The 25,245-nt window shown below is 37.0% G+C and overlaps 4 protein-coding genes across 5 annotated transcripts; 2 read left to right on the top strand and 2 right to left on the bottom strand.

Annotated features, from left to right (window-relative positions):
* The first annotated feature begins 74 nt into the window (after nucleotides 1-74).
* Nucleotides 75-3,912, top strand: LOC108841205 (probable E3 ubiquitin ligase SUD1). Its single transcript, XM_018613987.2, has 9 exons — nucleotides 75-525; nucleotides 643-1,218; nucleotides 1,310-1,849; nucleotides 1,921-2,108; nucleotides 2,210-2,536; nucleotides 2,614-2,768; nucleotides 2,891-3,042; nucleotides 3,119-3,265; nucleotides 3,363-3,912. The coding sequence occupies exons 1-9, from the start codon at nucleotides 292-294 to the stop codon at nucleotides 3,738-3,740; spliced, it is 2,697 nt and encodes an 898-aa protein (XP_018469489.2). The 5' UTR covers nucleotides 75-291; the 3' UTR covers nucleotides 3,741-3,912.
* Nucleotides 3,913-4,007: 95 nt separating this feature from the next.
* On the bottom strand, nucleotides 4,008-6,895 carry LOC108820339 (serine/threonine-protein kinase AFC3). Of its 2 annotated transcripts, none has more exons than XM_057003544.1 (12): nucleotides 6,632-6,895; nucleotides 6,426-6,543; nucleotides 6,273-6,299; nucleotides 6,022-6,175; nucleotides 5,890-5,938; nucleotides 5,554-5,668; nucleotides 5,332-5,402; nucleotides 5,011-5,158; nucleotides 4,824-4,888; nucleotides 4,641-4,738; nucleotides 4,441-4,546; nucleotides 4,008-4,361 (listed from the first exon to the last, which is right to left on the bottom strand). In XM_057003544.1, the coding sequence occupies exons 1-12, from the start codon at nucleotides 6,716-6,718 to the stop codon at nucleotides 4,224-4,226; spliced, it is 1,176 nt and encodes a 391-aa protein (XP_056859524.1). In that variant the 5' UTR covers nucleotides 6,719-6,895; the 3' UTR covers nucleotides 4,008-4,223. The 2 variants fall into 2 exon arrangements, with proteins under 2 accessions (XP_056859524.1, XP_018448798.2); XM_018593296.2 differs by having other exon boundaries at nucleotides 5,311-5,402; nucleotides 6,632-6,894.
* A 2,242-nt stretch (nucleotides 6,896-9,137) lies between these two features.
* On the top strand, nucleotides 9,138-16,868 carry LOC130494293 (potassium channel KAT3-like). Its single transcript, XM_057003543.1, has 13 exons — nucleotides 9,138-9,455; nucleotides 9,565-9,780; nucleotides 9,967-10,128; nucleotides 10,241-10,298; nucleotides 10,427-10,744; nucleotides 14,545-14,784; nucleotides 14,872-14,970; nucleotides 15,048-15,080; nucleotides 15,183-15,368; nucleotides 15,463-15,540; nucleotides 15,732-15,810; nucleotides 15,907-16,056; nucleotides 16,258-16,868. Exons 1-13 carry the CDS (start codon nucleotides 9,205-9,207, stop codon nucleotides 16,359-16,361), a joined length of 1,974 nt encoding a protein of 657 aa, XP_056859523.1. The 5' UTR covers nucleotides 9,138-9,204; the 3' UTR covers nucleotides 16,362-16,868.
* On the bottom strand, nucleotides 16,774-24,896 carry LOC130508204 (protein transport protein SEC24 C). The gene is made up of 25 exons (XM_057003542.1): nucleotides 24,684-24,896; nucleotides 23,593-24,490; nucleotides 23,149-23,376; nucleotides 22,969-23,043; nucleotides 22,772-22,870; nucleotides 22,468-22,579; nucleotides 22,052-22,179; nucleotides 21,727-21,846; nucleotides 21,316-21,396; nucleotides 21,065-21,142; nucleotides 20,853-20,945; nucleotides 20,469-20,523; nucleotides 20,219-20,295; nucleotides 20,073-20,144; nucleotides 19,862-19,945; nucleotides 19,462-19,581; nucleotides 19,303-19,371; nucleotides 19,042-19,119; nucleotides 18,805-18,943; nucleotides 18,555-18,719; nucleotides 18,315-18,460; nucleotides 18,043-18,222; nucleotides 17,751-17,839; nucleotides 17,615-17,646; nucleotides 16,774-17,272 (listed from the first exon to the last, which is right to left on the bottom strand). Exons 2-25 carry the CDS (start codon nucleotides 24,427-24,429, stop codon nucleotides 17,166-17,168), a joined length of 3,264 nt encoding a protein of 1,087 aa, XP_056859522.1. The 5' UTR covers nucleotides 24,430-24,490; nucleotides 24,684-24,896; the 3' UTR covers nucleotides 16,774-17,165.
* Nucleotides 24,897-25,245: the final 349 nt, after the last annotated feature.

Genomic DNA, 25,245 nt, shown 5'->3' with positions numbered 1-25,245 from the left:
AAAAAAAAATATATAGTCAAAATTAGTGGGTCCCAGTCAACGAACGTCCAAATAAAAGGTCGTGGGAACTAGGAAAAGTCTGTTTTAATTACCGTGACTAAAGGTTGAATTTTACAGTTTTACGGTGGTAAAAGCAGAGAAGAAAGCGACTTTTCTACCACAAACAAACAAAAAAAAAAACAATACGGAATCGTTAAAACGGCCTCTGGCTCGCTTTTTTTATTTATTTATTTAATTTAAATATATTTGCTTCTTTAAGCTTTAGCATGAAGGAGTGAGTGAAGCGATAATATGGACGTTTATCCGGCGGAGAACGAAGGCGGTGGCTACGATCGAGCTCTTCCGGCAGACGAAACTGACAAAGACGACGAGGACGACGGAGGAGATTTGTGCCGGATATGCCGATCACCGGAAGGACCAGACGATCCGTTGAGGTTTCCGTGCGCGTGTAGAGGATCCATGAAGTACGTTCACCAGGGATGTCTCCGTGTCTGGCTCAACCGCCGTGGATACAAGCAGTGCGAGGTTTCTTCCCCTCTCTCTGTTTCGAGTTTTATATTTCATTGCGACGAAATAGGGTTTTAGCGTTAATGATTCGTGCACTAAAATCCACTACACCTCGTCTTCCTTTTATTAACTCAGGTATGCAAGCGTAGCTACTCGTTCGTCCCTGTTTACTCTGAGAACGCACCAGAGAGGCTTCCATGGCACGAGTTTCTCAGAGGACTGTCGCTGAGGGCACTACGCGTCGCTGCTTACGTTTTCGTGATTCTCTTCAACGCCTTTTGTTTTTCCTTGCACCCTTGGGGAAAAAGTAGTGCGGTTGAGAACCAGAGAGTTTTCCGTGTTTCTGAGAAATTTGCTTTTCTCTTGGCTGGCTTCTTGTACGATGGTTTGATCGCGTATCTTATGACCATGACGGCGGTTCTAAAGCTTATGGCTGAAGATATCTTACGTTTTCACCGTCAGATCCATGGAGAGAACGAACAAGGAGGAGGAGGAGGAGGAGGAGGAGGAGGAGGAGGAGTTGCGTGTGTGATTTGGAAATCTATGGGGATTCTGTGTGATTGGTGGCATGATTTTCTCACACGCTGTGGGTTCTTCCACGCCATTTTCGTTGAACGTCTTGAAGAAATGATTCGTCCTCGAAACCCACAGCTTCGTGAATTTGGAGCAATCAGAAGGTTTCTTTTCCTTCTCGATGATAATGCATTTGCTGTAAGTCCCTGATTAATCAAACGCTTCTTCTTAGTTATCTAGATTTGGAAATGTTTTATTATGCTAACAAGTTTTGTTTAAATCTCTGCAGGTTCTTGCCATCAGCTTCTATGTCTCTTTCTTCTTTGTTCTTCTTCCATTTGTGATGGGGAGACTTGTCATCGCAGTCCTACTTCTTTCCCAACGTATGGGGGTAGCTACGCAGTTTCTTTCAGGAGACTCACTTCCACAAGAACCGGTCGTTTTTGGGTATTGGACTGTGTTGTCACTTTCCTTGGCTTATCTTGCAAGTTTTTCTACTCTGAGTCGAGCCATTGCAACAAAATTATCACTGGGATTTCTCATAGTAGCAGTGGCACTCCCATACCTCTTATGGATTTTTTCAGCGAAAGTGTGGAAAAATCTTTATGTGGTTAAACTTAAAGATGGTTTCGTCTTGGGTTTGAAGTTTGGTGTGTTACCTTTGGTACTAGGCTGCTGGTTAGATTTTTGCATACTCCCTATATTTGGAACTACAGTTTCCTGGAGGCTTGAGCTCGTTTCAGAATTTCCCTTCGTGATGATCCTACATTGGATGTTTGGACAAATTTGCTTGCTATTATTTTACAACTCCATTGAGCTTATCCAGAAGGTAACCTAATTTAGTTTAGTTTTACTTTCATGGATGAGATTGCTAAAAAGTATTGTTTTTTCTTTTGACAGATTTTGCAGAAACGACCCTTTTGGTTTCTACTAGACGTTACTGATCCCAGCTACAAGATCACTAAACTGTACCTTGGCCAATTTCTCTTTGCGTTGGCTTTCCATACATCATTGATGGTGATTTTGGTTCACTTGCCAATAATGACTATCTCTTTCATCAGCACCTCTTTTTTCCCGCTCCAATTCTGGTAAGATCCTCTTTGCCTTTACTTACCTTGTATCATCTCTAGTGTCACGCTACTTCGATATTTTTTTTTTAATCTAGTAAAAACGCATGAATATGATGCAGGATCTATGAAGAAAGGATTATGTTTCTCTCGATGGCTGCTTATGTATCGTTAGCGAGAATAAGAGTTATCGAGTGGTTAGTCGAGCTTATTAAACCAGCTGTAGAACCCATAGTTCACAAGTGGATTATCACTGTTAGTTCCTGGCTCCAGTTGAGCGACTTCTTTCTCGGAAACCAAGCAAACCAGAATGTGAGACCGTTGTTGCAACAAGAGCTGGAGGTTCGTGATAGTTGGTCTCTACTGATTCCCATAGCTGAAGGGTCTCTAGTCAGATTCTATGGATCTCAGAACGATGTCACTTCTGAAGAGGATATTGACGACGATAGGTAACAGATAGAGAGATTCTTTTATAGAACGAAATAAAGACTTAATTTGTTTATGCTCTAATAAGCTGAAGTTGCAGGTTTATAACACTGAGGATCGGATTGATGTTAGTTCTAGCTGCTTTGAGCCTGTTTCTCATTAGTACAATCTCCATGGCGTTGCCAATTCTGGTGGGAAGGACTTTCTTCCACTCTATCTCTTTCATCATGATAAAGTTGGGACTCAAACACGACGGTTTGTAACTTTCATCATCTTGCTTCATAACTTTTCTTCAAACGGCTTCATTGCAAATGACAGGTTTTCAGTTATGCTCTAATTAACGATGAAGTGTCTCATTTTAAATCTTATCATATTAGATCTTTATGGGTTCTGGATTGGATGCTATATTCTGCGAGTAATCTATATTGGGACTTGCTTCACAATTAATCATATCATGATTAGAAGAACCGATTTGCTTCTCAGCCTTGTTCTGTTGTGGATACGGAATGCTTTACTGTTCTCCATCTGGGTAAGCAGACTCAAATCTCTTCCTTTTAGCATTATTGAAAAACGCTTTGGTATAACTTGCAATATTTGATGAACAGGTCTCCTTCACACCAATGTTGCTTGGTCTCCTTATCGATCTTATGATCGTCATCCCAACAAAAGTGCCCCTAAGCAAACCCCCTGTTTATTCATTGCTTCGAGATTGGTTGATCGGCTTAGTTGTTCTTCACATCTGGACCTATCTAGTAAGGAATACATCTAAAGGTTTTTTGGGTTTCTTTAATTAAGAACTCACAGTCTTGCTTTGCATGTAATATTTCGATTATGTTTCTTTCACTACAGACCATGTTCACACGTGTCAAATGTTTCGCAACTGTGGCGTGGCGGGAGAAGCTCGAGAGAATCAGAAGTGTCGGAATCAACACGCTCCCATGGACGTGGCTGCTTGGAAACGTCATTTGTCCGATCATAGGAACTCTTCTAACCACTCTTGCGTTCCCTTTCTGGGTGGCGAACTCTCTATTCCCATTGCTTCAGTTTTCTGGTGAAGTCGACCTAGCCGTGCAGAGATTCATATGGCCGGTGTTATTAGCCATCATCATCATAGGGGTCGTAGCCAAGCTCACCTTCGATCTGTTCCATTACCTTCACCGTGTGGAATACGATGATCGGTATATGGTGGGAGACAGAGTGGCTGACTTCATTGAAGATCATGTGTAAGGAATCAAGACAACTCGAGACTATGCGGCACTGGACGTATGTTGTTGGTTGCATAGACAAGTAGTTTTTTTTAGACTTTCTTAGACTTGCTACGCTCTGCATCCCTTGAATCTTGTTACGTATATTTCATCTTCTTTAGCAATGATCAGTTTAGAAAAATAATAACTCTTTGATAATTTTGACAATATTTTCGTTTTGGTACTCCGTCTTGTTCTGTTTTCACGTTAAAGACAAACAATTTCTGGTAATTGATGTACAAAGTCGAGAAGTTTCAAAATGTGGTCAAAGTGACTTTTAACTCTCAACAACACAATGTAATTACAACAGAGATTATTCTGTAGCCAAACTTGAAACCTGAATGGTGCTAATGAGACAAGGAGCTTTAGAAAGAAAAAAAACTTGATACCAAGTAAAAATTCTACAGTTTATGGTGCACATTGCTATGTAGACAGACACTTCGCCTCATCTGTTTTTTGCTTCTTCTCAGCTTGCGTTCTTAAAGAAAGGATGGTCAAGAGCATCGTTTGCTGTGAGACGCTCGGACGGATTATACTGCAGTAAACCATACAACAGATCTGCAAATCCCGATCTTGCGTTGTCTACATGCCTCGCTACCATCTCCTGCGAGTTCATGAGCATTTTCTACTTCAGATTACGATGACATATCAATAGAAACTAAAACATAATAGTGGTGCACAACCTTCAGACGATCAAGTCTTTTTACAGCTCTAATACTCTCTCTAGAGTTGGCCCCTTCAGGCCAATTCAGCCTACCTCCTCTCCTAAAATATTTCTCAGCACCCCGGCTGCAAAAGCATAATAACACAAACATGCAACAAGCGATGAGCATTTATATCTCTGTTTAACGCACCCAAGAGTTTGTGGAGGTAGAAAAGTAACCAGGCTTTCCGGGTCATGTGTTCAGGCAGAGGTCCCAATGCCCTCTCCATCATCGCTAGATGTTCAAGGTTATCATGCGTTTGAAACAGAGCCTCACCCTGATGTACAGTTTTGAAATGTTTATACTAATAAGTAAAACAAGCGAGATAAAAATTTCATCATACAAGAAGACAAAGAACTTACAGTGCATAGTTCAAATAGTATACAACCTATGCTCCATAAGTCACACTGGTAACTCCATCCTAGACCTGCAAAGATATGCCACCGGTTAGTTGCCCCGAAATAAAAAAATTTGTTCATTCGTAGGTAAGTGTCAGCTATGAAATCCTCCACACGTATGTATTGTTGCGTAAATAATTGATTTACCAACCTAAAATGACCTCAGGGGACCTGTAATGCCTTGTTTGGACAACAGAGTGATGAATCCGGTTATCACAAACAGTACTGCCAAAATCAATCAGTTTAATGGCGCTTGACTTCGGTAAACACCTGAAATGCGTCTCATTTGAACCACTCCTCTGTTTATCAAAATTCAAACACCAGACTGTCAAAAGTGCGACTCTAACAAAAGTTAATTTCTACAAAATACTAGCTTATTAATTACTACATAAATCAAACTTTCTTTTGTTTCAAATCAAGCACAACCTTAATCTAATTCTATTCTAGATACCTTATTGTCAGGAAGCTTTACATTTTCTGAAGACACCAAAAGAATGTTCTCGGGCTTGAGGTCGGTGTGAACTAACTGTAACTCGTGCATATCTGTAGATAAGAAACAGAGAGAGAGAGAGAAAAAGATGTTAAGAACAGAGAGGCATTAGGTAGGACAACAGCTACTGAAGTGAGACAGAAAGGAAACGGTTATATTATAAGATAATTGTATTAAAACAGCTGAAAGGAACAATTCACAGACATGCTACAGATTCCAAAAGCTGGTATCCAAAATCTCGGACAAGAGCCAGAGGAAATGCGGAGTATTTATTTCTCTTTAGAAAGTCAAACAAACTTGGCCCAAGCTTCTCGAACACCTGGTAACACCATTACAATTCATTCAAACGAAGGTTCTGTTTAGTTAACTTCACAAACAAAAACTACATGACACATGGAACTGGATTTTTGTTAATCAGGAATCAAACAAAAGAAAGCTACCCCAGAGAGACTACGAGTCATTCGCTTCTAACAATAACAGGTCACAGAATAAATTTAGAGATGCATTTCAATGCCGGAAAAAATCAAGTGGAATACTTACAATGCAAATATGATTCCTGTAATCAAACCAGTCCTTCATCTGCACACATCTGCAAGGACAAAGCAGAGATGAAAATACTGAGGATGATGTCACTCTTCGCAATCAGCTAACAAAAGATTCATATAAAAATACCGTTTGCGGCCTTTGTCAGTCTTAACAAGCTTTTGAAGAACATCAATCTCAATCATTGCCGCATCCCTGTATTTCTTGATGCTTCGGATAATCTTTACAGCCACATACTCTTTAGTTTCACGATCCCAACATTCCAAAACCCGACCAAATGTGCCTACAACACCAGCAACGACACTGAAATGGCTCGATTTTTGATTCACATAAACATTTTTTTTTATCTCGAACACACCCATGCCACTTGACAAGCTAACCTTCACCCATCTTGCTTAGTATTTTATCTGTCAAAGTCAAAAGACAAAACAATAAGCAATGCTTCTTCTTATATCAATGAGAACCAAAAAAACGATCACTCTGCTTACAATGAGTACTAGTAAACAATGTACATATGAAAAAAAACAACTCACATCTAGGAGTGAGATTATCTCTCAAACTGAAATTGTAATGGCCGTCGCGATCATCCTCCCTTAGTGGTGGTGACAACAAAACCCTCCCATCGCTTCCATGTCTCTGAGACCTTTTAGCCTAAACAAATAAAGAAAAAAAACTATTAGAATTGTGAAAGCTTTAATTTGAATTGAAAAAGAAAACGAAGATGAAGAAGAAGACGAACATCTGGTTCAGCTGGCGCCTCGTCCCAGGTCATACGAGCTCGTTTCCTAACTCGTTCCTTATCCATCTTCTCGAATTCGTTCACCATCGATGATCACCGACACATCAAAAACAGAATCTGATGCGAATCTGCAACTAAAGAGGGAAAGTCTCTTTACGTAGAGAGAAAACTCGATAACATGTAAATGACTGGAGCACAAGGCGGCGGCGAATCGTGACGAAAGGAGAAATTAACGATGATGAATGCAGGGGGGACTAGGGTTTCTGATTACAGGTACAAACCGTTACAAGAGATTCGGTTTGTGATAACCAATTAACCGGCGGGTTTGAATCGCGAAATCTACCAATTTAGTGAACCCGGACCGGGACTAAAGATTTTTGGATCTGCAAAATTAGCCTGGTGCTTTGCGAGATGTTTTATTCTAGGCCCAGGCCCATTATTAGGAAATTAATCTTGACGTTCGTTTCAAGGCATACGCTGGCACCTACTAATGCAAAGTTGCAACACACATCATTGCCATTTTCTCCACCCGGCGATCAAAGACAACATCTGTAGTCGTCCGTGACACTTTCATTCGTGTATATCTGACTCGTCTTGGTTTCATTCTCGATAGAAACACGACAAAATCGATTTGTAGTGTATATATTGGAATGATCAAACATGACAATCATCATCGACACCTGCCTATACATATAAAATACATGCACATCTGTACATGATTTTTCTTACTTTTTTTTTTGCCTTCTTTAATATTATTATTAAAAAGCCTTAAAAGACCAAAGAAAAACTTTCTTACAAAAAACTCAAGACCCGGGTTCTAAAACATAAAACAAAAATCCACCAGGCCAATTACAATTTCGAAGCCCAACACCAACTAGTGACCCACCCACCGAACACCGCTTCCACGTGTTGAACCACTCGCCAAACTGGACGCGTGTCAAAGGTCAAAACATCACCGTCGCATGCGGCTTGGAATCACCGTCGGGACCAATGGTCTTCACTTCACCGGAGAAAAATGAAACACCGACTTCGTCTCCGATTGAAAGTCGCCACTGTCACAAGCAAATCACAAACCCTCCGGATTCCACCGGAAAACTTCACACGAACACCAAAACCACTTTCAACGACAGATGTTAAAAGTATAGGATTCGGGTTCTCCCACACATACGCCGGAGCTTCATATAGCTTCAATTAAAGGAATCGAACACTGATCCAAACCCGACCACCATTCACTAGACCGAAACACCACACAGCGCAAAACTTCCAAAGGACCAACGAAAACCGGCAACCACCACCGCAGAAGAGGCGGCTTGGCCCCAGAGGCAAAACGCCAACCATCCATCGAATTGTTGATGCGATGCTGGAAGCAAAATCCGGCGACGTTAACAACATCTACATCCCGGAGTCGGAAAAAAACAAAAGGAAAGGAACCGAAGTGTCCCTTGTCCGCCGATGACAACATACAAAAAGAAAGAAAAGAAAACAGAGAAGAGGCAGAGTCGGACCGGCGGTGGTTAAGATAGCCGAAACCGCCGGCCGGAAACGAAATTCACGGTGGAGATAGTCTAGAGAGAAGACGGAAGAAAAAGTAGAGAGAGAGAGAAAAAACTTCACTCTCTTAAGTTTACAACATTACATGATTTTTCTTACTTATGTTATTCACGTTTATTGTGTCAGTTAAAAACAAAACAAAAATAGTACATGTACTAAAACATAGAACTATAGTTTATCTTAATTTATTTATTATCGTTGGCATAGTTTTCAACATTACGATTCCTGTCAGGTGTCATCGATGATAAAAAAATACTAACAAAAACAAATACGTCCAGATTTGACTTTGAGAATACCAATACTTCAACTCTACTACTTAAATAAACATTTTCGTACCTAAAAAAGAACCTTATCCTCTGGTTGTAAATATAATATGTAGATCTCGATTTTGTCATCACACTGGTTGTTAAATTGAATACACACAGACGCAGAGACGTGAATAGAAGTCAAAAGTGGATGAACCCTTCGGGAAAACAAAGGGTAACCGGAGTGGTACATTAGTATCGAACCCAAAAAACTTATACCTAGGCACACACATGAGTGATCTTGTGATAGAAATATTTTAGGAAGCTTAAGCTAAGCAATCCAAATTTGAAATGATTTCACGATATTGATTTTGTGTGGACATTCAGATATAAAAATATAAAACTATGTTTTGACTTATTTAAATATTTAGATAAATTATCCATTTATAGATTGTATCTCTTTTTGAAGATTAATCTGAACTCTTTTTTCACACATATCAAATTAATAAAACAATAAAACTAGCAACATATACGTATTACAGAATAAAATCAGAATAAAATCATGTTATTACTAACTTTACTAGGGAAACACACATGGTGTAGTGACAGTATATAAACTGACTAGAAAATCTGTTTTCCCACAGATTGTCACGGGAAAAGTTAATAAAGTCAACGAAAGTCGCTCGCCACCTTCTCATCATTTAAATAAGGAAAAACAAACGATAAAAACAAATCAAAGCGTGAAGGAGAGATCAGAAAAGAAGAAACAAAACTAGTATGTCTACGACGACTTCAGAGGCTAGATCGCCGTTACCGTTGCTGTTTAGAAAAGAAAGGGCTTCCACGGCGCCGTTAGGAACGTCGGAAGAGAGATCTCCGTTATCGTTACTGTTCAGAAGAAGGTCAAGCAAAGATGTGAAGAACATAACGTCGGTTTCAAGCAGTCTCTTGCCTGCGTTTGGGACAGTCATCGAGGAGAATCCTTCTTCAAAACCTTTCATCGTTCTTCCTTATGATCGTCGTTACAGGTTCTTTCTATAGTTTCACCAATCATTTCAAATGATCTACGGAACATATTGACCATACTATAAACACAAAGAAGAATATATATATATGAAAATATATATTTATTGGTAGGTTGTGGGAATTATTTTTGGTGGTCTTGGTGGGGTACTCGGCGTGGGCATCTCTCTTCGAGTTGGCTTTTGAGAAAGCTGCTGATGGAGCTTTTCCGACCATTGATGTGGTCGTTGACTTTTTCTTCGCCGTCGATATCGTCCTCACTTTTTTTGTTGCCTACTTGGATACCTCTACTTACCTCATCGTCGACGACTACAATCTCATCGCCAGACGGTAAATAATATATAGTTGGTCATACCATAAGTTACTTCACAGTACCTTAATACATATATATTTGTCATCTAAATCCCATATAAAAGTCATGTTTTGTTGTTAATATGATTTTCTGAAGGATCTGTTTTTACGACTGATTATAACTTATATAGTAAATATATATATAATATGTGAAGCAATGAGCAGGTACTTGAAGAGCTTGGCTTTTGTGATGGACGTGGTATCAACGTTACCGATTCAGTTCGTATATAAAACTATTACCGGAGACAGCGCTCGAGGCCAAGCTTTCGGCTTCCTTAACTTGCTCCGCCTCTGGCGTCTCCGACGTGTTGCCGAACTCTTTAAAAGGTTAGTATGACTGTATACAATAGAACTAAACATTTGTTTTTATATGTATTTGGACATTATTAATACACATATTTTTTGTAAGTCATAACTGTATCTTTTTTTCTTGTTGCAGACTAGAGAAAGACACACTTTTCAACTACTTCGTAATCAGAGTCATTAAGCTTCTCTGCGTAAGTTCCACGTGCATGTGATCCACATACACTTGTTACAAGTCGATGGCTGCATATATATGACTGATTACTAGCTAATCTCGAACTTGGTTGGCTTTTTATACATCTTTTAAATAATAATTTTATAGGTAACGATATTTTGGGTACACATTGGGGGTTGCATCTTATTCTGGATAGCCTACCATTATCCAACGCCTACAGATACATGGATAGGATCACAGATTGATGATTTCAAGAACAGAAGCATATGGCTAGGCTACACTTACTCAATGTACTGGTCCATTGTCACACTCACCACCGTGGGTTATGGCGATTTGCATGCGGTTAATACACGTGAGAAGACGTTCAACATGTTCTACATGCTTTTCAACATTGGTCTCACCGCTTATATCATCGGTAACATGACCAATCTTGTTGTCCATGGCGCTCTTCGTACTTTCACCATGGTAATTGTTAACTATAAGCATCACTTCTTTCACTACATGATTTCTTTCGATAAAACCAAATGACTATAGTTACGTGAGAACAAGGTCAGATCTGAGATTTACGAGGCCATAGACATTTTTAAATTAATTAATTTTATTAAATAAAAAATTCAACAATTTGGAGATCATGCAACTTATATATGAGAGCAGCTCCATCCCTGAACCCCAAAAATGGAGTTCATAACTTTTTTTTTTAAAAAAAAAAACCAATCGCGGGTCGCCACGTATGCATGGGACCTGCGCACAGTGCTAGAGGCACCTCTTGCGGAAGAGGTGAGAGAGTGAAGTTTAAAAAAAAAAAGGTATTCTGCTGGGTCCCACCGCTTAAGGATTCACTAAGAATCAACGATGGAGCTGCTCTAATAGCTTTAACAAAACTAACTAGATTTTTACCCACCCTTAAAAGAGCGGGTATATTTTTTGTTTAAAATTTAATTTTAATATTTGTTTTTTCTTTCTGATTATATTTGTATTTTTTGTAATCATATTTGTGTATAAATTTTAATCAAAATATATTTTATTAAATAATAACAATTTAAAAATTAATCCGGTATATACACAGTAAAGGCTGGGTTGCGGATCGAACCGCCAACCCGCCAACCCGCGGATTTTCAGTTTGTTTTTGTTAAAAAATATGACCCGCACAACCCGCAAACAAATAATTTTATACTCGCATCCGCTCCGTTTAATTTTGTTGTTGTATGCGGGTTATATACATATTTTTAAAATCATTATTTAATTTAATTATTATAAAAGTATATTTATAATAACAATTTATAGATGATTTAAATTTTAAACTATTATTTTTAAATATCTGTATTTTAAAATAGTTGGACCAATAATAATTAGTTAGTGAAATGGTCCAACAACTTTTTTAAGTAGATTTTTTGGTAATGATTTTTTTTTATAGTATAGATATAGTTTGTTTAGATACATATTTGAAAGAAAATGAATCAATTTTCAAAATTTTGTTAGATTGTTTGTGTAGATATTTGAAGAATTAATTTTAAAAATTAATATTCGAAATTTTATTTATGTAGTTTTATAATATACTTTCAGTATCAGCGATGGGTATACTATTTTAAACTAAATAAATTGTTTTAACTTAATTTAGTTTTGTTTTTGTATAATAATTTCGGTAACATATGTTTTCAAATAAAAAACACTTACATAAACCATCTGCAGTATTACTGGATGTTGAGATATAATCTAAATTATAAAAAGCTAAGAATTTCCATATTATATAGTATTATGCTTGATATAAAATGTATTATATAATTTTGTAACAACTACAGTATCAATACATCGATAATATTGTAAAAGCTATTAGTGTTTCTTTTTGTCGTTCATATTAATATTAACTAGACCTTGACCCGCCCGACCGGGCGGGTATTATTTTATGTTTTTAGTTTTTTATTTATACAAAATGATATATTTGTAATATTTAGACATAAATTTAGATTGGAAATTAATATTTATAGTTATAATAAAAATTAAGATTAAATGTTTGACAAAATATTTTTGATATAAATTTTAAATTTTCTAATTAAAATAATATAGAGGTTGGTCATAATTTTTTCCAATTCCAAAATCTTAACATTCTTTAAAAAATATAAATGAATAAAAATATAATCTTTCGCTGTTGTTGTTTATTTCTATAACTTGACCCGTGACCGTATAAATATTTGTTTTCACTAAATTTTTTCTTTTTACTACTGATAATATATATATATATATATATATATATGTATTCGTAAATTATATGTATTACATTATTGTTAATATAACATTTTAAAACAACAATTTATTTATTACTTAGATATGGAAAAAATGTAAAGATAATTATTATTCACCAAATTTTAGAATTTAGCGTAATTATAGGATAAGATTTTGTGTGTTACAGGTATATTAAATATTTGAGAGTGATTATATGTTAGAATTTATTGTCAGCAAAGATATTCTGTTTAGATATTGAATTTATTTTGGCTAAAGAAAAAAAATTAATAATCATATATTGGTATAGGTGATTTATCTCTATCATTGATTCAGTCATTAAAAATAAAATAAATAACTTCATTCTCTGTGAATATGTTGTTTCTGATTTTTAAGGAAAAATCAGAGTGAGAAAACATGCATTTAATAATCTGAAAAGACAAGATTTTTTTAGGAATGTTAATTAATAGATTCAGTGGCATGGAAATGTAATTAACATTGAAAACTCAGGGGCATTTTCTAAGTGTACTTCTCTTTTAATAATAGAGATGTGAGACTTGTGGACAGTTTAACTATAAAATGGCCCATTTAGTTTGCTAACTAAATTAAAGCATAAAGAAAAATTAGATCTCAATAGGATCTTAATAAATAAGGCCAGTGGCAATTGACTGTAAATATTTAACAAAAGTTAGGGTTTTAGTTTAATTGTACTTCAGTTTTAATAGATTAGATATTTAAATCCTAAATAGGTCAGCATATACATATATACAAACTAAAATACAATCTAAAGTCCAGTAAAAGGAAATTCTAAACAGCATCAACTAAAACTACACACATGTATTCCATTTCTTCTCTTTCTGCGTGAGAATGACGACACTTTATTGTCTTTGATGAATCTTGATTTCCCAGAAAAGGATGTCAAACAAACGCTGACAGCCTGAGATCACTACGATGAAATGTGTATGCATATATGGTAATAGTGTAGTTTGGAGGCATTTAATTTTGACCTTTAGGTAAAAAAAATATGGGTAATAGATTTTGAAATAGTATGGCGATAAAATAAATGTAAAGATAATAAATGATGAAATGCATAAACATAGGAACTAATCGTTGGATGGCTTAGCATATTTATAATATAGAGTATAAAACCAAAAAAAGAAAACTTCAAAACAACTTTTATAGGTAGATTTATCAAAACTCCTTCCTTTTTAATAAAGTAAATTGAACATTGAAAATTTGATAGAATCTAGTAAAAACCCCAAAACTCGCTATTAACCCGCGATTTAATATCATTGATCTGATAAAAACACAAATTTTTGATTAAATTTCTGATATAGGTTTTAATATTACATAAAATTGTGATTCCTTAAACTTTTATGAAATTTTTATTATGTCATCCAAATAAAAATATAAAAAACTTATTGATATGACAGTATTTGTTTATTTTCATGATTATTACCTAGTCAATCTCTTCTTCTCGTTGAAATTATACTTGTTTCACTGGCAATGGAAAATACAGACTATGCTTCTAACTAATAATTACTTGCTTCCAAATCAGAATCGACTAAAAATATATACATGCCCAATCTTCATTTTTTTTGGAATCATGATTATGTGGACTGGCGAAGCCACGTTACACTGAGGTTGAAAGCAATATAGTTATGACAACAATAAAATATAGAAAATAATAAGACATATAACAAAGATCTATAGCTTTTAACTTTCTCGTTAAAGACTTTTTATTTATATATGATCATATACGTGGGTGGTTAATTGTAGAAATAAGATCTATTAAAATAAATAGAGACATGATAAGACCAAAAAAATATTGTTAGAGAAATAAGGTAATACCAAAAATAAGATTTATCTTTTTATAATTTATTGTTAGAGAAATATAAAGTAAGACCAAAAAATTTAAAAATGAAAGGGTCCAAAACAATTTGTATAAGTGACTTTTCAAGACTGCTTCTTTTTTAATAGTATAGATGTTTCATTCGGACGTGACCATAACCGGCAATGCTTAACAAAGTAGTCTTGTTGTTGGACAGAGAAGTGCAATCAATCATATATTGCGCTACACAAGCAAGAATGAGTTGCCGGATATGATGAGGGAGCAGATGCTTGCACATATGCAGCTCAAGTTCAAGACCGCAGAGTTGAAGCAAGAAGAGGTTCTACAAGACTTACCTAAAGCCATAAGATCAAGCATCAACGAGCATTTGTTCCGATCCGTCATTGAGAATGCTTATCTTTTTAAAGGATTACCTGATGGGCTCATCGTTCAGCTGGTGATCCATCAACAAGTCCATTTTATTTTTCATTTTTTTTTTGTTAAAAGAAGGCATTAACTAATTGTCCCTATTTTGTTTTTGTAGGTTTCTCACATAAAAGCAGAGTATTTCCCACCAAAAATGGAGATTATATTGCAGAATGAGATTCCAACGGATTTCTACATACTTGTATCTGGAGGAGTGGTATGTTATCTATGTCCCCTACATTCTCAATGTATATATAATATGACTTCAGTTGATAAAAAAAATTGGAATAACAGGAGATAATTAGATCCAAGGGTGCAAGTGAACAGGTAAAACTCTAAACCATTACTTCAAGTTAAAACCAAAACACATTTAATTACAATCAACATTGATATAGAGAATTAAGAATTGTTTTATAAATGGTGATGAAGGTATTGGCGAAGTTCGGACCAGGGCATATGGCAGGAGAGATTGGAGTTGTCTTCAACATTCCTCAGCCTTTCACTGTGAGGACAAGGAGGCTTTCTCAGGTTATTCGAGTCAGTCATCATAAGTTCAAAGAAATGGTTCAATCTGACATCGACGACTCCAAACTGATCATCACCAATTTCATGACTGTAAGTTCATCAAACTCTTCACTAACCTTAAACAGTTAAACACATCAGCAACTAGTCCTTATATTATAACATTTGATAATGTTTTCTTTTGTAGTATCTCAAGGGTTTAGATGATGAGCTGAAGAAAGAAATCCCTTTTCTTAGAGATTTATTAGCTAATGCAGATGCTCAGGTACATTTTTCTCAAGGTTACTCCACATTTATCTTTATGGCTGACCAGTAGGTGTTTGGAGTAAAATTATTCTACATTTTATATAGATATCTGTTTAATTAAGGACCAGTGATTTTCTTATAGCAAATTCATATTGCTCATGTAACGATTATCAGTTGGTTTTGAGATGAATTCATATAATTTTGTCAAAGGAAACGGTTCATACAGAGCAAGCCCAAGAAAGTAACAATGAGGAGATAGTTATGGTCACAAGAGATGAAAATGAAAAGAGTAAGAAGACAACTGTGTAGATTTGGAAACTTTTTTTATTCATTTTCTATTATGTATGTTAGATCATCATCATACTTCATGGATATTTGAGTGCAGAAGAAGAGCATAAAAGAGGAGGAGCTCCCATAAGATTGATTATCCATGGACATCCTCCTCCTAATCAAGATAACAACAGCAATGGTGATGATTCCAGTGGTAGACTTGTCATGTTGCCTGATTCTATCCAGCTTTTATTCGACTTAGCTGGTCAGTTTTCATTCTTTCAATACTTTATCTTAATCATTTATATTATATTTATATAAATTCGGAGAGATTATAAAATGCGACCGTCCGGTTATGCTTTCCACATTATAATCGTATATTTTATCAATATCCCAGATGTAGAATAAACACAATACTACAATTTTTATTGTGAGTATCAAATTTGTAAGACTCTGTTGGATGCAGAAAAGAAGTTCGGGAGACGAGGAAGCACGATTGTGATGGCAGATGGTGCACATGTTGAACAGCTTGATGTTCTCCGAGAAAACGACAACTTATATATTTTCTAACTAAATAAATAACAAATATATCACGTACAATTCTCACTTCCCACATACATCTAGAAAATTAATAGATTTGTCAACTTTCATATATATAAAAACAAATAATTTCAGATATATGAAAATAAAAGGTGAAGACTGAATGTCCAGTTCAGTTACTAATCTATTGTTATGAACTTTCTGCTTTTCTTTTTGATGTCTTGTACTCAAAATTATCTGTATGCAGCAAAGTTTATATGAACATATTTGTCTTACTAGACTTTTGTGAAATCTCTTTTTTTCTGATCTACTGAGAAATCTCTCTCCCTTGCCTTTGGTCCATACATATCTCTTTTCCTACTTAATGAAATTAACGTTTGTCCTTTATATTTCTTTTTACAAATGATAAATTCTCTCAAAACTTATTTATTGATCAAAACAATTTCAAATGCGCTGCACTGTATATTTAGTTTTATTTTGTCCCTTTGACAACATCCAATAACTAAAAAGAAAACCTTAGTTCGAGCTTAAATAAAACACACACAAAGTGACCAGTCAAAATGGACCTGATACCAACTCTTCTGTATAATTCTTCATGAAAAACAAAAGAAAAGAAATGGAGACTATTATATAAGCACACTTTCAAATTGAAGTGAAACTTCTCATGTGGAAGTAGTCTATGCCCTCTCTTCCCTTCCAGTACTTCTCAGGTAGCCCGTAAGCCATATAAGCTACAAACAACGCTCCTTACTATGCTTTTCTATGATAGATTCTGAACATGAAGCAGAGAGGACAACTGGGAGAGACTTTTGTAAGGAGTCCAAAAACAGAGGATCAGTTCATCTTGAGCTGGATTTGGCGATGGACTTGAACAAGAAACTCCACATATGATGGGCCGCTTGCTGTCCTGTCCTCTACCATATGTGACAGAAACAACATTCCTGACAAGTCATCCAAAAATCACAAGAAAAATTTACCGATTAAGCAATATGCCATGTTCTAAATATTTCTGCTAAGCAACTCCTAATCAGTATGATTCGTATAAAAATGTTTTCCGTATGCATCCGCAAAGTCATTTTCCAAAGAGCTATTAGAGAACTCCATATTCGGAATGTCTCAGGGGTTTAAGTAAAAGATTACGAAACTAGACATTGGTACTAGCTGAGCAATGCTATCACTATTAGCATATAAGACTGATTCTGTAGAAAACAGGAAAAGATAATAACATGTAGCCTTTCTAGGTGCATGAAGCAACTGAAATTCTATCAAACCAGAACACTCACCTGATTGATCTCCTTTCTTGCACAATTTGATGCTGCGTAGAGAAAAAAACATAAAAGCAGTTGAAAAGGATTAGACAGGACACTCTTCTGCTCAGTTAAGGTGGAAAATACAGTTACTGAGACTTTTGCTTGATACCTTAGGTAAGAACATCTTTGCCTTCTTATTTCATTCACCACATCATTGAACTTCTTTGATAGCTGATTATCATATTGCTCCAGTACATACTGTAAAAGAAAAGACATGTTATCTTTGCTTACTAGGACTTTCACAATCTTTCCCCTTTCATGGTTTTGATACTGTGATAAATAAATATGATGAAAACGTCACAAGAGTCATTTGCTATAATATAGTACAAAATCTGGAACTTTGTTGCAACTTGATTATCCTATAAATTTCATGCGCTAATTAAGAGAGAGATTGAGATCACCTGGCTAGGAATTTCAGCAGCTGAAGGAACACCAAAAAGTTTCTGCAGTATACCAGAGTCCACTGATTCAGCAACATAGAGTAGACCATCTTCACCATTCTCAAGAAAATAGATTCCCTCATTGCTAATGTGTTCACTTGACAATGGGATTGAAGGAGGAAGGCCTGATCCTTCATCGTCCTGATAGATAGAAAAGCAAGAATAATCAGAAGTTTCACAAAGTGCACATTGAGGCTTGAGAGAGATATTAATTAGATGTAGCCGCATCATACCTTTGCATCAAGGTCGTGGACAGAAATCATTCTGGGATAAACAAGTGGGACTGCCAAAGGAGTAGATACAGAAGATACATAGTTGATCCAGAATGATCTATCATCAATTCTCCCATCCGTCTTTAAACCCACACTTTTGGTCAATGCTGAAGAAAAAACCCATTAAAAATGAAACAACATGAGATTAAAATCTAGAAGATCCTGAAAAGCTTTAAGTAGGCAAAAGTCACAAGAAAATACCGAGAGTATATAATGGCAAAAGCTTGAGCGCCTCGGGAAGAATAAGTTGTCCAGATGATGTAACTGTCGCACAGAATTTACGATAGGCATAGAGTGCATTGGTGCAACTATTCATTGCTTGCTCCTTTACCAATGGAAGTGCCTTTGTAGGGATTTCATTACCCGCTGCATAAAAAAAGAAACCAAACACAGATCTTGGTTTATAGACCTCACGGCTAGCAGTAGAATCGCAATGGAAACAGTGACATACCTTGTTTTAGCATACAAGCAAACTGAGAATCTAAGTCAGCTGCGCGAAACAAATTACTGAGTAGATTCGTACAAGGGAGTGATAAAGTGGTAACCCTAATTCTTCTCTCTCCATATATGGTAGTATACAGAAGGGCGCACTGAAAAAAAGAAAAGAAAAGATGAACACAGAATAACATCATCTTAAATGAGACAGAGTACCATCATTTTACACAAAACACGTGTATACAAAATATACCTGGAAAGAACATTCAGCTCCATCTTGTAGTTTGTCATCATGTTTTAATGTCACCATTATAGCTTTATCGCAGTCAATCTGCATCCGCAAAATCAAGGGTTGTCAGAACTCGAGAGTAAAAGGAATTTATACCACAGGGCACCTCCTGATAATCTTGCAGAAAAAGATTTATGTATGTTTCTATTGACACAAAATCAGCAGATGCACACGATGCTATCCAGAAACTAGTTGGTGAGAAAAATATAAGGAGGATCCACCCACCGCTGGAAGATCGATATCGGTTGGAATGCGTTTGCAGAAATTTCCTGAATATTCTTGAACTTGAATACCCTACAATTATTAGAAACATTGGTTTACAGAGCCTTGAACAGGACTATACAGAGTAATGCATGAAAAGAAATCTCTCCACAAAAAATATACCTGGCTGCATCGGACTCGCATGACTGCCTCAAAACCCTGCGGCCTAGTTATATTCCATTTAAGATCGTTGTAAAGCTTGGGAGGATCTGAGAGAGCTGAGAAAGGGTAATAACAATACACCTGTAGAAAATCGTATACAAGGGAAAGTTCAAAGTTCCGCAAAATCCAAGGCGCCAACATCCATGAAAAGAAAATGATCGCCACGAGAAATGCATCAACTAAGCAAGACTCACACAGACTAATTCAGTTAGCATTTAAAAAATGCCACGGAAATATGTCGGACATGATTCAAAAGAAAGTGCATTCGAATTACTAACATTAGGAAATCAAATGCAGGTTATGTACAAATGAATCAGAACTTGTTAAGAACTTAGTAAGGACAAGGAATATCAAAATATACCTGTCCTCCAGTAGTTCTTGGAATGACGGATATTGAAGCCATGTCAACGTAAGCTTGACTTGTGATAAATAAATCTACACAGACCTGAAGCATTTCTGGTTGGCTTAGATAGGAACCAAATATTGCTAGAGAAAAGGATACATCATCTTTTATTGATAAGCAAATGGAAACATATTCAGTTAAACATCTATCCTATCCGGTATTGGCATACCTGGTATTCAGCAAATTCGATAGCCATGGTCTTCAGAGTTTTGTCTGCTGGCTGTAGTAACTTATGGGCCTCCTGAAATCCAAATTACAGAACGCTTTAATATTTTGCATTGAAATGCAACAGCCTCTGAAACAAAGCCCTTTTACCTTTTCGTTAGCAGACATATTAGCTCTCCCTTCTGCCTCTCTAGAAGAAAGTGCTCCAACACCAACAGAACACAAAACTGTGGAGAAAAAGGCAAACATATTAGTTAAATAGTAGAGGTTCTGAAAAGTAAGGTATATTATAAGAAGTGATATTTGACTTTTTAATGTGCACAGATGGATTCTAAGTAACTGGAGCACATGCATCAGTAACCCTAACATATAAAGTACCCAAATAGAGTGAACAGCATACCGGATTGAAAAACCATAAGCTTCCCTCCTTTGCTCTTCATTGCCAAGAAAGCAGCCTACGAGAAAAGGAATTGTTAGAGTAGATATTATCCTAAACATTGCTCCCAAGAAAAAGAAACAATGTTTCACTAGAGATGCTTGCAGCACAAAAAGCATGCAAGCTTGATAACATTGGCCAGTTAACCTGAAAGTGACTTCATTAATTGCTTTAATCCAAGTATTTAACTTATATTCTTTTACGCCACCTCTAAACTACTAATTGACAAGGCTTAATGCTTGCTAAACGGCAAACAAAAGACGAGGAGGTATCAAAGTTAACAACCTCTACTTGGAACTACCAATTAGACAAGCAGTTAAATCATATGCATCTTCAGAAATTCCATACCTTAACTGCTGCAGCAAAAGCAGATTCAGGAGTCTTACGTTCCTGAAACATCGTTGGGATACTATCCAGCAAAAGCTCTAGGTGTTCACGGCACTGAATTCCAACAGATTAAACAAGTTACAACGAAATGGGAAGGAAATTAGGATAGCCAATCTCAAGAATAGCAGACAGCTTCTACAACACAAAAAGAATATAGATGGCCCGAAACTTACTTCAGATAGCTGAACAATGATATCTGTTTCTAAAGGTGTATAAACATCTTGCACATCAGGGACAATTAGCATCAGTGGCTGCACATAAACGGAGACCATCAAATTCACAGGCAGTGGTAATCAGTTGTCTAGTAGTACAAAGATTCAGGAAGAAAAGAGATAGCACCCACTCCTATCCTAAGAGAACAGATGTATTTTTTTCCACCCAACAATTACAAAAGAATGAAAAGACTAGTGCAACAACAACTCACCTGCTGCAGTGCACGTTTCAAATTATAGAAGTGAATTGTTGAGTCGAATGTAGCAATTCCAACAAATGTCCTAGGACCCTCCTGCAAACACATACAGAATTTTTTTTTAAAAGTCTGCTAACATAGCCATACTCTAACAAAAGTTCACAGTTTCATTAAAAAGAGGAACACACGTTGACAGATATGCATCAGAAGTTACTTCTTAAATGATTCAATAACGCCTTAGCATGCAAAGGAGCTTGATTAAAATATCAAACGCAAGCTATTACTGAAGATCCCCATAAGTTTGACTAGACTAACAATACCATTAACGTATTAATCTATAGGCACATGTATATATTGAGAACAGGGTAGATACTGTTGACTGTTCTGCATCAAATATACAGCTACTATAGAATGTTGGAAACTTACAGGCAGGTCTGAAAGGACTTGCTGGATTGCATTGCACGCAGCAGCAGTAGCACCTGTTTGTATCGCATTCATTGAGACATCAATGAGGAAAAAATACACAGCTGGCATCGGATCCCGCACCTATTAGAAAAGATAACAACATTAAGCTAGATAGGTAATTTAGGTGGTGGTTCACTAGTTCAACATAAAAGTAGAGAAATATAAATTTCTATTATAGACACAACAATCTTTCCAAAAGAGTCCAGACTGTATAAAACAATCTGACATCTTAGAAAACAGAACCACGGAAATATACATTTACAACCAGAAAGTTTCACAAGCTAACCATGTATTCTTTTGTTGCAACAAACTCGACCGTTCCCCTACACAGCTCAGGTCTATCATCAGCATCCCTACGTCTACCATCTGGACCCAGATTACAGTGATAGTCACGGGGAGTCTCATCAGTGTATCCTGTGCAAAAGATAGTTGATGAGGAAATGGATCACGACATCATCAGAATCCAAATGATTATGACAACAACTAATATAAAGAGCCTCTTTTAAACAAAATCATATCGTTATCTCCCAAAATATGTGTAACTCACGTTCACAGAATAAATTTTTCAAACCAGGAAGGTGATGACAAAAATGATAGTCTAGGATTTTAGACCAGAATATTCATTTGATACATACAATTGCAGTTGCCTCTCTACAACTTCAAATTGTGTGGCTTGCATTAACTAATAACAGTAACACTTACCACAGAAATTACAGGTGAACTTCCTTCCTTGGTCAACGAACCTCATGAAAGGATTTATGTAGCCTTTACAGCGTGAACATCGGACAGGTCCAGCCTCACCAAAGTCCACAACCTGCACCATATAATAGGTTAGCGCTCAAGGAACTGGTTCTTTCAAAGATGCTAAAGAAAACTTAGGTTACAATGAACTGTAATGATACTAGCTAACGCAATCAGTAAGACGAAAGGGGGGGACTGCACATACAAGTAAGAAAAGCATTAAAACCGAATGCCTACAATCTTTGTTTGGTCACACAAGGCTTACTTGTATAGGCTCTTCCGATGGATGAGAAAGCGCCAGCGGTTGGACCATCAACGCCAGTTGCATTCCAGATGTAGATAGAAGATCAACAGTACATGGGATCTATTACAGAAAAGGGGGAAAATGTATCAAGCTCATAGGAATAATGAACAGCAAAGAGAACACATTCTACCATCAAAAAGATAATGCTTTATTGTTACCTGATTGATCGTGCACCTCATGTAACGGGGACTACAATTTCCAGTATCTTTGACTATATAATCACTTGTAGCAGGCTTCAAAGAAATATAAGAGAAAGTCAGGGGTAAGATAAAACAGTTTAACAAAACGTACATACAAATATATGACATCTCAGACTAATGTCCGAATTGAAAACACACCGGGGGAGGATTAGCCTGATTACTATGGCGAGTTTCAAACACAACTGGGCTGGAGCTTGAACCTGGCCTTGGGATTTGATTAGGGTCAATCCTTGAGGGCCCAGGAACAGGGCCACCAGGTTGACCCATGGCAGAGGGTATGGTGGTCATCGACTGATTTGGCAAAGGTCCCATGCCATATCTTGGTGGTTGCATAGCGCCAGGAAAGCCTAGAGGAGGTGGAGCGACCTACGAACATATAAATTTTGAAGACCATCACCCAAAGGAAATACATCAAGTGAAAAGATTTTGCTTTTAAAATTAGAGAGCCACTCCAACTCCCTCACGGTTAACTAGTATAGAAACCGTTTAACAGAAGTTACATTTAACGTGTGATTACTTCACGGTATCACATGTTTCCATCAATCTAACAAAAACATATACCATAACCTTATGTGATCATACCTGCCCTGATGGTGGACCGTAAGGCATGCCTGATACCGCTGGCCTGCCATGAGGGGCACCAGGAAAGGTTGGTGGGGGCATTGAAGGAGGGGCAGACTGAGTTAACGGTGAATTTCCAGACATAGGATGTGCACCAAGTGGCTGCGGAGGAGCTCGAACAAAAGGTGATGCAGGAGGCTGTGCATAGGGTGACTGTGGAGTTGAAACAGCACCACCAGGGAACTGAGGACCCCTCGGAAATCCCCCTGAACCAGCCACCTGGGGCCCGTTACTGACTGGACCACCAATCATGCCTGAGGGAGGAGGCATAGACACGCCAGATCCAACAGGTGGAGGTGAACCAAATCCCATTGGGCGTGCCCCTGGAGGAGGACCTGATGGACCAAAAGCTGGAAACCCACTAGAAGAGGCGGCCGGTCCTCCGGGCATTGACGGTCTAGAGCCAAACGGTGGCTGACTAGAAGGTGGACCAGTGGGTCTCCCCAAGGGTGCATTAGACGGAAACCCAGTCGGATGTCCAACAGGAGGAGGACCACTTGGCCTCCCCATTCCAGAAGCAGGAGGAGGAGGTCCAGGCCGAGCCATCGGTGAAGGCCCACGTTGCGGAGCTCCATAAGGAGACTGCTGAGGGAAAGATTGTGGCGACTGACCAAAGGGAGGAGGTGGTCTAGGACCAGAACCAGGCATCATGGAAGGTGGACGATTCATGCTCAAGTTGTGCATATTGTCAGCTAAAGCATTAGCGTTTCCTTGATAGCCACCAAATGGTGGGCCCGAATTTCGCTGGTTGTTGTTGTTGTTGGGTCTAAGGTCCCCTGGAGGCACAGGAGCTGCCATGCTTTGATAATTAAACTTCTCCACAAACAATCAAAACTTTCCCACTGTGTCGCCACAAAATCTACAAAATCAAAATGATCAAAAATCAGTAACTGTAACAATTGAACAAGGAAACAACACTAGTGGAAGGAGATTCGTCAGATTTCGATGATACCGATCCTAAAGAGGAGAACTTTAGGAAAAACAAACTCTAAAGGAAGAAACTTTTTTTTTTCTCAAAATCGTAATTTTGATCCTTAGTTGCAAGTACGTACCTCCCGAATTTGAGCAGGACGATGGAAAGTCTTCAGATTTGGATGATCCGATCCAGAGAGAAGGAGCCCAGAAGCTCAGATCTAAGCAAAAGAGAGAGACGAGGGGGATCGATGGTTAACGGCGTCGGTGTGTAATCACGGATTCAGACGATAATTAAAAATTATTTCTGCGTAGAAGAAGAGAGTGTGTGATAGAAAATTCAATTCACAGTGCCTTTTTAGCGAAACTTTAACAAAATCGGAGGGTATAAGAATAAAAACGTAAGAGAGAGTTTGTTGAAGAGTTGGTATATTTCTAAATAAATTATTTGTTTTTTGTCTTCTTCTTACACACTTGTGTAGTAAACCAGACCTCAATCTTGGTCTCAATCTGACCGGTTCTATTGAAATTAATTTTTAACCAAAAAATTCACATGTAACATAACCAACAAAAATTACTATATTATCAAAATATTATTCGTATGAATTTGTGAAATTTAGTTATCTTAGTTTAATGGGAAGAAATTATTATGAGCATTGGAACAAGTTTTTATCAATACATATTATACATTACCAAATGTTT

The sequence above is a fragment of the Raphanus sativus genome, chromosome 2, assembly GCF_000801105.2.
Source record: "Raphanus sativus cultivar WK10039 chromosome 2, ASM80110v3, whole genome shotgun sequence".
Lineage (NCBI taxonomy): Eukaryota > Viridiplantae > Streptophyta > Magnoliopsida > Brassicales > Brassicaceae > Raphanus > Raphanus sativus.
Note: the sequence above shows the minus strand (reverse complement) of the source record. Positions and strands in the feature narration are given on the sequence as shown.